An 11,227-nucleotide genomic window follows, 5' to 3' on the forward strand; every position below is an offset into this window, starting at 1 on the left:
TTTGTGGCTGTATTTTTTTGCTTTGGAAATTAAGGGGGGCGCACCGGGTGCAACTGCTGGCAATTACTGGCAGCAACATCAGGAGAATGGCATAACAATTAAATGCGAGCGAGGGAAGCGAGCGAGCTTGAAAATTTTGACATTTTACAGTCCCAAAACTGCCGCTTTTGTCTGTATTTTTTCGCTTTGGAAATTAAGGGGGGGGGGGGGCACCGGGCGAAAACTACTGGCAGTTACTGGCAGCAACATCAGGGGAATGGCATAACGATTGAATACGGGCGAGCGAAGCGAGTGAGCTTGAAAATTTTGACTTTTTACAGTCCCAAAACTGTCGTTTGTAGCTATATTTTTCGCTTTGGAAATTAAGGGGGGGGGGGGGGGGCGCACCGGGCACAACTGCTGGCAATTACTGGCAGCATGCAACATCAGGAGAATGGCATAACGATTAAATGAAAGCGAGCGAGTTTGAAAATTTTGACATTTTACAGTCCCCAAACTGTCGTTTGTGGCTGTATTTTTTCGCTTTGGAAATCAAGGGGGGGGGGGACACACCGGGCGTAACTGCCGGCAATTACTGGCAGTAACATCAGGAGAATGGCATAACGATTAAATGCGAGCGAGCGAAGCGAGTGAATTTGAAAATTTTGATATTTTACAGTCCCAAAAACTGTCCTTTGTGGCTGTATTTTTTCGCTTTGGAAATTAAGGGGGGCGCACCGGGCGAAAATTGCTGGCAGTTACTGGCAGCAACATCAGGAGAATGGCATAATGATTAAATGCGAGCGAGCGAAGCGAGTGAGCTTGAAAATTTTGACATTTTACAGTCCCCAAAACTGTCGTTTGTGGCTGTATTTTTTCGCTTTGGAAATTAAGGGGGGCGCACCGGGCGAAAACTACTGGCAGTTACTGGCAGCAACATCAGGGGAATGGCATAACGATTGAATACGGGCGAGCGAAGCGAGTGAGCTTGAAAATTTTGACTTTTTGCAGTCCCAAAACTGTCGTTTGTAGCTATATTTTTCGCTTTGGAAATTAAGGGGGGGGGCGCACCGGGCACAACTGCTGGCAATTACTGGCAGCATGCAACATCAGGAGAATGGCATAACGATTAAATGAAAGCGAGCGAGTTTGAAAATTTTGACATTTTACAGTCCCCAAACTGTCGTTTGTGGCTGTATTTTTTCGCTTTGGAAATCAAGGGGGGGGGGCGGACACACCGGGCGTAACTGCCGGCAATTACTGGCAGTAACATTAGGAGAATGGCATAACGATTAAATGCGAGCGAGCGAAGCGAGTGAGCTTGAAAATTTTGATATTTTACAGTCCCAAAAACTGTCCTTTGTGGCTGTATTTTTTCGCTTTGGAAATTAAGGGGGGCGCACCGGGCGAAAATTGCTGGCAGTTACTGGCAGCAACATCAGGAGAATGGCATAATGATTAAATGCGAGCGAGCAAAGCGAGTGAGCTTGAAAATTTTGACATTTTACAGTCCCCAAAAATGTCGTTTGTGGCTGTATTTTTTCGCTTTGGAAATTAAGGGGGGCGCACCGGGCGAAAACTACTGGCAGTTACTGGCAGCAACATCAGGGGAATGGCATAACGATTGAATACGGGCGAGCGCAGCGAGTGAGCTTGAAAATTTTGACTTTTTACAGTCCCAAAACTGTCGTTTGTGGCTATATTTTTCGCTTTGGAAATTAAGGGGGGGCGCACCGGGGACAACTGCTGGCAATTACTGGCAGCATGCAACATCAGGAGAATGGCATAACGATTAAATGAAAGCGAGCGAGTTTGAAAATTTTGACATTTTACAGTCCCCAAACTGTCGTTTGTGGCTGTATTTTTTCGCTTTGGAAATCAAGGGGGGGGGCGGACACATCGGGCGTAACTGCCGGCAATTACTGGCAGTAACATCAGGAGAATGGCATAACGATTAAATGCGAGCGAGCGAAGCGAGTGAGCTTGAAAATTTTGATATTTTACAGTCCCCAAAACTGTCCTTTGTGGCTGTATTTTTTCGCTTTGGAAATTAAGAGGGGCGCACCGGGCGAAAATTGCTGGCAGTTACTGGCAGCAACATCAGGAGAATGGCATAATGATTAAATGCGAGCGAGAGAAGCGAGTGAGCTTGAAAATTTTGACATTTTACAGTCCCCAAAACTGTCGTTTGTGGCTGTATTTTTTCGCTTTGGAAATTAAGGAGGCGCACCGGGCGAAAACTACTGGCAATCCTAGCAGCAACATCAGGAGGATGGCATAATGATTAAATGCGAGCGAGCGAAGCGAGCGAGCTTCAAAATTTTGACATTTTACAGTTCAAAAACTGCCGTTTGTAGCTATATTTTTCGCTTTGGAAATTAAGGGGCCGGGGCGCACCGGGCGCAACTGCTGCCATTCACTGGCAGCAGCATCAGGAGAATGGCATAGCGATTAATGCGAGCGAGCGGAGCGAGCGAGCTTTAAAATTTTGACATTTTACACTCCAAACACTGCCGTTTGTCCCACTTTTGTTTGTCCCACTTTTATGGGGGAACCACCCCCCCCCCCCATCGACGCCTCTGCATATGAGGGTGCTTTTGTTAAGTGAAAGATCTGCTGCACACTCTTTGATAAATTAGGGAAATATACGTCAATCTCAAAAGTGTACAAAGTCTATCGAAAGGGATCCTGTATAGGGGAGCTTTTGCATGTTTATGATTGCAATACAACGATCTGGTGCATATTTCTGGCGATATTTGGACAATTTTCCATTAAGAAAGTTCGAGATTTGTCCTCATCTCGGGAATTGCTTGGGGGATAAATGATTTGTCTGCCTAAACACTTCCGTAGGGGCGGGGCAAATGCCCCTTTGCCCCCCCCCCCCCCCCCGAGGTAGATTCGACGCCCCTGATCTTCCCTGGGTATGCCCATAGATGTATCCTGACTGAGTCACCAGTCACTGTCGTTTCTCAGGAATGATTCAGGAAATGGAGGGGGTTCAATTATGGCGATATAGTTTTTGTTATAGTTTGTTTGTTTGTTTGTTTTCGTACATTATCTTGCAGATGGTCCCCAGTTACTCGCGTCATAGCATGTTTACATATAGGCCTATACTATTTGACGTTGTCAACGTCTGAGCCATACCTTACAGTGTATGTCGATGTTACTTTCTTCGCGAGCGAGCGAAGCGAGCGAGCACTTGTGAAAATTATGTATACATTTTCCTACAAGATAGAATACTGTTCAGCTCTGTTACCTGTCTGAAGGCCGGCGTACAAACGTCATGCAATATGCCAAAATTGATACAATCACATTTCTGCTTCCTCCATTTTTTTTTTCAAAATTCAGGGGGGGGGGGATGATTGTACAGGCCATCCCCCCCCCTCCTCCATTTCAGGGGGGGGGATATATATCCCCCCCCCCATCCCCCCCCCCCCCCCGGGATTTACGCCCATGTTGCATGGAAGCAATACGCTAAGTATCGCATGAGGGAGCTTTTGCTGTTGTTTGCAATGATAACCTTAATATTCCTTGATAGCCCGGTTGGGATCTTTCCTTTAATTCTTATCGTCCTTGAAATTTGATAACACGCATAACTCTTTCCTGTCCAAATTAAGATCACAGCAGCTCGGATTAATCCTAAAAATGTTCGTTCAGAATATCACATGGGGAAAATGCCTTCTAAAGAATCTAAAAGTAAGGCTGTTACCCGAAAAAGTTTTGTCTGAATCATTCACACGCTAATCCAGATTGAGCCTGTCATGTTCCTCAGATTGGGATGGTTCTAATTTTGAGCAAACGGATGTATACAATCACAGCGGGACTAGAATATCCCCGGATAATTTTCTTCGTCAAGATGGTCGCATCTCCCTGTAGCTCTCCCTTTCTCTCTCTTCTCTCAAGCTCAATCTATCTTTAAGTATGTATCTTTATTTCTCTCTCTACACGCCAGTCCCTCGTTGTTGGTTAGTTGTTGGCCTGTACTTCCGTAGTTGACGTTGTTTCAACTTTTCTTGTCTCCTTTTGTTGTTGTTGTTGTTCAAATGAAATAAAGAGCACGAAAAAAAAATCAAATCGGAAACAGAAAGGTTCGTCATAATATCTCGCTACAAAATTATACATCTAGAGAATGTATTTCACTAAACATTTTGAACAGCAATGTAAAGATTTCACTATAGTCAAACTTTCAAACTTGAAAATTCATAATCAAACAGGAGAAATAAAGTCGATTCATCCTTTACTTTGAGAGACTAAGACCAAACATGCCATTTTCTTTTTTTCTTTCTTTCTTTTTTGGGCGGGAGCTATAAAAGCTAGAACAATGAGGCATTTAATAAGGTATGGATATTTTAAATTCCTCTCAGCTATATCGAACCCGTTTCAGCCTGAGTCTTAACCTTTCCTTTCCTTTCCTCTTCACCCATGCTTGTAAAATAGAAACACTCACCACCTAAACTCTTTCAATCATAGAAATGTTCAATCATAGAAATGAGGAACCAAAGTGGTGATTACCAAGTGGATTGTTGTTCTAATGACGTATTTGCCATCACTCTAAATGATTCCCCACATTTCGTATTATTGTTGTACAAACTCTGTCTGCGAATGTTAATAACAGCCTGAGGCATCTCATACGCATCTTCTGTACCTCTTGTCCTGTAAGTGCCACGGATAGAAAATCTTGGCGTTATTTGTAGGATCTATAAGAAGTACGCTGAATGAGATACTTAGTAAATCGGTCATATTTACAGGTCGTACGGTATTTTGCGAGTGTGTGTGTATGTGTGTGGATGTGCACGTGCGTGTGCATGTGTTTGTTATCAATGATATATAGATAAGTGTTAATTATGTCGGAATATGACAATATGGGACGAGAAAGGGGTAAGATTTCGGGCATATAGGTGGGCAGGGCGATGTTTTTGTTGTTTGTTTGTTTTTTACATAATCGATTCCGAAAAGTTATGCGTTCACTTTGTTTTATCATACGTTATTACCTGATCGAGATGATATTTTATCAAAATCATGTGAAATATTTACAGTTGTGTTATGTATCTACGGTATCATATATATATGACCAAAAAAAAACAACACATAATTCTGGGTTTCATTTGTTAAACATTCAAAGCGACTGTGTAATTGATTATCATTTGTATTATATAGAATAAAAAATAAAAGTGCAGGTGTGTGTGTGTGTGTGTGTGTGTGTGTGTGTGTGTGTGTGGTGTGTGCAAATACCACTCATGTTTCCCGATGGTTTAGCTTTTGTTACCCGTTTTGCCAAGTAACATTGTATTGATGTGGGTTTATAAGCAGGGCACTGTCATTGAGTGAAACATCACCGCACAAAGCAGAAAGAGTCTTTTGCTTTATAGAAAGAGCCGTGCATCATAATTCACTCAGTATTGATTGCAATGTGAATTTGTCAGAGAGAGAGATGAGGTTAGTCAGATGGAATGTTAACCCAGTCCATACGGGAACCTGGTGGCCCGTGTATCAAGTCTACGGGGATTTCGGAATTCAGTGCGGAACGAGTTAACACAAAATATGTGACAGGAGGGCGCCAGCTGCGTCTACGAGCCCACCGAGAGTTGCGACACGCCCATGTAAAGTCACCATTCTTTTATCTATATCATAAAATATTAAATGATGAGAACAACGAAAGAGAAAATAATCTTCCGCATTCCACTCCGTACCTCCTATGAAGCCGATACCAATAGATGTATTCACGAAGTAACAGCAATTGACTGAGATGTAAAAAACAAACAAGCCGACGCCTTCATAGACATCAGGAAACTTTCAAAACGTCGGTCAAGAACCTGTCGTTTGGCGTAAAAGATCGTGTGACGTCAAATGTTGCGTAATCGGGCAATGTCTCTGTACTTTCTGTATAAATTGCGGTCATGATTTATGTATTTGTTTGTTTGCTCGTTTGTTTGTTTGTTTGTTTTTTTGTTTGTTTGTTTGTTAGCAGGCTTGTATTCTTGATGAGGGAAGGAAAGAGTAAAGCACTACTAACAGACGGCAAACTGAGACCTGGGGACCGTTTCATGAAACTTTTTGTCGGTGATTTACACTGACAACTGTTAAAAGCTACTGAAATCCTTGCGTCTGATTGGCTGATAGCAAATTTGTCGGTGAAAACCTCCGACGCACTCGTTGATGAAACGCCCCCCTGAAGCATGACTCTGGCAATGATCCCAACGATCTATCACACCACGACGATGCGCCAATATTCGTGTACTCATCAGCTCGAAAAATGTACACCATATTTGAATAAGTATAACGGATTATTTGAATAAGGTTAAAATTTGTGTCTAGAATTCATCTGAGTTGTCATCGTGCATTAATTTGTGAAAACGGGAGATGTGTTTGTTATCACTTCATTGATGAAGAGTCATCCTCTGACATAAAGACTGAACAATAGATGTGTTATACATTACAAATTGTCATTATATTTCAAAAATTATGAACATTATACAATTAATACAAATATTGACAAATCACGGCAATCATTTCTTAATTAAGGCTCTTACGAATGAGTGATGAATAAAAATCAGCTTTGTTTGTCTGAAAAGAAATGCAAGAAAGACGTTACTCCTAAGGTGCGTGCATTATGAGCAATAAGTAACAAAGTGATAAACAAAAACAAAGGAAAAAAGTGAGAACAAATTTCGACCAATCAGATATTGGTACATCAAAGATCGGGAAAGGGATAAATCAACAGAATCAGCAAGCATCCAAAGACTCTGTAAATATGAATTCCATTAAATAAAAAGTGAAAAAGAAAGATTTTCAAAAAGCCGTGTCACCGATGTGAACATCGTCTGCAGGATATTCACGTCTGCCGGCACGTAAAACGTGCATTATTCTCAAAGGGTGTAGGATTAGACATCAGACCGCAAACATTACATCTACTATGGTCATGATCAAAATAGTTATGACTGCTGCATAACTCGATTGTTGCTAATTATTTTGCAAAGACGGCGAACAGTCAGTAACAATCGCCAGTGGTTGCCTGTCATACTCAATGCAATCCTGTTGCGGTTAAAGTCTGTTGGTTGAAATTGAGAAGCACCGATGGTTTCCAAGACAGTCATTCATTTTAAACCCTGACAAATTACACCCTGATACCGATACCGCCGAACTTATCACTGAAGACGTACTGGTTGTAACGGTATTGGTATGGTCGGACTTGGTATGGATTGTCCTGGTATCGCACTGGTTGACCGGGCCTTCGTCCTGGGTTGCCTGCATTGGGTCGGCTGGGAGGGAAACCTGGATTCGGGCGCGTCGGGGTTCCTGCATGTGGTCTGGATGGGAATCCTGGTTGAGGTTGGCTGGGGTGGTGCGGACGGCTGGGGAACCCTGGGTACGGTCTGTGCGGTGGCGTGTGTGGCGGATGGGGATGTCCATGACCTGGTTGTCCATGGCCCGGGTGGCCAGGGTTCCCCGGTTGAGGGCCCCTGTTGGGCGGACCGGCAAACGGTGTAGTTAGTGGAGCAGTTGGAAGGGGCGTGGTCACTGGCATTTGCGTTGTTGGTGGTGATGGAGTCGTTGGGGCCAGGAGCTCTGGTGCTTCGCAGATGTATGGCAGCTCAAGCTCGCAGTTTGCAATGGTCATGAAGTGAATAACCTGCTGGGGAAGTTCCAGGGGTGTCAGTTCTTGGATCCTGCTAGTGAAAGGAAACTCAATGGCCGGATAAACAGTACATGACAGCATCTCGTTCGGTGGTTCCTGGGGAGGCATCCCGACAGGTTGACTCTGGAAGTTGTTGAACCGATGAAAGGGCTCGACAGCAGTCGTGCCGGTCCATCTTTCGAGGTTCCAGTCGAAGGACATGGAGTTCCAAATGGCTGCTTCCGGCGGAATGACATCAAGTTGCTGACCCTGAGGGGGCTGAAAGTAGGGCAGTGTACGGATGTAGAAATTTTTGATGAATTTGAAGGTTTCGAAGTCGGTGATGTCCAGGAGCTTGCCCCCGACAACTCCAGGAACCTCTGTACACGCAACATTTGCGTCCTCTTTTATCATAGGTGCTGGGAAGAATCTGAAAAAAGCAAAGAGGAAATGAGGAAGAAGGGGAAAATGAGTCATAAGTCCTTAGCCCATAGTATCAGGTAATAATAAGCAAGACCTTAGTCACGTAAAGTATCGTGATGTAGTATATTTTAGAATGTCAAGGAACATCTAGTCTTACTTATGTGTTGAACATCTTTACCAACTGTCAAAATCGGAACTAATGTACTCTCTGATCCGTTCCTCTATACATTGCAAAGGTGCTCACAAAACTTGACGTCAGGCTTCAATCAGTGTGACAAACTGTATTTTACCACAAAAATAAAAGAATGCTAAAGTTAGCTGTATTTTCATAGTGTTAATCACGATTAATCTTGTGTAAACCTTTACTGAGATAAAGCGGCCGTCCACAGACTGGGTTACGAACACACGTTATTTCTGCCATTACGTTCTCTCGAAATAGAGCGAACTCGTGGTGCTGGGAGATTGCCTGGATATGAAATGCGCGGATTAGCTCGTAGCCATGACAAACATCAATTGCCCGTGTAATGATGGTAACCCGCGAACTTGTTCACACCGCAAAAAAAAATTGTTGGCATGGACTCTGTTAGAATCCCATGTTAGTCTCTGTTGATTGCTTTATTCTCAATTAAATAGTGAGCTGAAATGCAATGACCACGTGAATCTATTCAAAGCCCCAAGAGGAATGAGGGGCTAATTTCCTGTATTACCATCAAAAGTGGCATTCAGTAACTGCATTTAAACTAATGATGTCACAACCACTGCTTTATATTTACAAGTCATTGACCTACTCCTGCCATTCACACTGATTTATTTCCAACTGTTCACACTGCCGTTATCTTCCTGACGAAAGAATATAACGAAATAAGTGGAAGGTAGCGGCATTGTCAATGCAGTGATATCGATCTAATCTCGATCCACTAGAAACAGTGAACTAAGAAACATCGGCAAAATAGAATCGAATTCGAGAAGCGATTCTTGTGCAGCTGCTTTTGCAGTTAAATCTGTCAAGACGTTTGGACTGGGAATAACCTTATATATGCATATTATCATAACAAAAACCTAACTTTCAGAATGTTTGCGCATACAAGATTAAATTATATATTTCTGCTTTCACCATTTAGATACATTAGAATAAGTTAACATTTGTGCAATTTCGAATAATTATATCTCTCCTACAGTCAGTGGCGCGACTTCAATCGCAAAGATGCTGACATCTCGCCATCTCGATCCTCACATTATGCATCGAATCGTATCCCACATCAGTACAAGGAATGTTTGCAGACTATTATTTTTCTCACCCACGATACAAACTACTTAGCATTGACTTTGGTATCCATGGAAACGTTTCCTGGTATCACTCATCTAACAATTAAAGAATCGTCGGGAGATATTCGTTACTTCCTTTCACAGCTTTTTTTTTCATGTCTTGTCTAGTCTTGTCTTTTCCCTTCTTTCGTTTCGTACTTTTATGTTATTTGTGTTTTCTTTTGTTTCCTCTCTCTGTGCTCTTCATTTAGCTTTGCTCTTATTTCAAACTGAGGAAGGACATGTTTCTGCAAATTCTTTTGGAGAGCTCAAAATCTCGTGACTCCGGCTGGCCCGTCTCATTCTCCGAGAACTATTTTCCTAAAATAAATATTATCAAGTCCATGAAATAGTCTTGTTTTATGGATAAGACTAAGTGATTGTAGATGTAAACACGGATATATGTCGCTTATGTCTGACATTCATGACATGTCAAATGAGTCTTATCTTACTTCCAGAAGTAAACGATTCGAATAATCCTCGATAAAGTCACTACAAACATCCTACCAAATATCTTCGTAGAATGATAACTTGAATTGCGTTGCGTGATGAAACCACTGAAAATACAGCTTAAACGCAGCTGTACAAACCCTCTTCAAGATTCATTTGTACTAATTCAGTGTCTTTTTGAAGAAGAGGGGTTAGCGACAGATGTAGGAAACTAGGATGCAAAACATTTTTTGTCTACTGCCAATATAAAAACCAATAACATAGAGAGGAAATGATGGTAGACTTACTTGTAACACTTCTTAAGAGAGTAGGTCCATCCTGGTGGGCATTGGTTTAGAGCAGACGCGGATGAAAGGCATCCGATCAAAATTGTCAATATTAGCTTCATTTTGAGCCTATTCTTCCACAGACCAGTCGGTGATGCAGGGGAAAGTGGAGAGCCAAGCAGTGCGGGGAGAATCCTTGCGAGCGGAGACGATGCCTCTTCCAGTGTCCACGGTCTGGCCGCTTCGAAGTTCACTCTGGAGCGGGATTTTGGCGGTCCGGGCTTGAAGCTCGACTCACTGCGATCGTCTGCCTCTTTGCTTTTCTTTCCCGCCCTGTCGCGAGTGCAAAAAATAGCTCTTGAGGGTGTTAGCCACTCTCTGCACTTGTTACGCTTGTCTACGAACTTATTTCCTGACTGGCTTCCCAGTACCCTGTGCAGGGGGAGTAAGAGAGAGATAGGGATAAAAAGGGCGATGGAGAAAGAGGGAGGGGGGGGGGGGCAACCAGTACCCCATTTACTGTGAAGCATGTGCGTCACATTATCACACTGTTCATAAATTTTATATTTAAAAACATAACAGACAGAATGTTCCAGCCGTTTAAAATTTCACTGCGTAGGATATCTCTTTACTTCCGACTCATAGTTTGCTTTATATTTTATTACATTCCTGGTTGAAAGGTTTGCGTGTTGTTGTTGTTGTTGTTGTTGTTGTTGTTGTTGTTTTCTAACACGTGTTTCGCAGAATTACAACTTGCCACCACAGTCACTTCCCATTGTGTGTTTACAGCATTGCTGTAAGTAGAAGTGCATAGATGAAATCAGCCCTCATTTGCATATCAATGCCGATACTCAAACTTTTGTTTGGCACGAATACCTTCAAAGCATCGTTATTGTGTTCAATGTCCTCACGTGCCCAATATATATTCTCTAAATCAAAGTTCATTGTACATCATTTATCATACAATGACCTATTTCATTATTTTTCTCCATGTGTCAATCGTTACTTGGATTGTTGAGTAATAATAATGAAACAGCAGACAATGATATGTTTTTTTTTATTACACCTTACCTCTCTTTGTTTATTGTTTGATGATACTATGCTAATGTAATGGCATGGTAATAGCACAAGAATAATCACAAATTTCTGTCACCTCTTGTTACTATTTTGGTGATATTTTCTCTTCAGT

General features: G+C 42.3%; 1 protein-coding gene across 1 annotated transcript; it reads right to left on the bottom strand.

Moving 5' to 3' along the window:
• Positions 1–7,003: 7,003 nt before the first annotated feature.
• LOC139729495 (uncharacterized) lies at positions 7,004–10,160 on the bottom strand. Its single transcript, XM_071640421.1, has 2 exons — positions 10,060–10,160; positions 7,004–8,024 (listed from the first exon to the last, which is right to left on the bottom strand). The coding sequence occupies exons 1-2, from the start codon at positions 10,158–10,160 to the stop codon at positions 7,094–7,096; spliced, it is 1,032 nt and encodes a 343-aa protein (XP_071496522.1). The 3' UTR covers positions 7,004–7,093.
• Between the last annotated feature and the right edge of the window lie 1,067 nt (positions 10,161–11,227).

Source organism: Diadema antillarum, unplaced genomic scaffold, assembly GCF_040938485.1.
Source record: "Diadema antillarum isolate AM-2024a unplaced genomic scaffold, OU_Dant_1.0 seq00000243_RagTag, whole genome shotgun sequence".
Classification (NCBI taxonomy): domain Eukaryota; kingdom Metazoa; phylum Echinodermata; class Echinoidea; order Diadematoida; family Diadematidae; genus Diadema; species Diadema antillarum.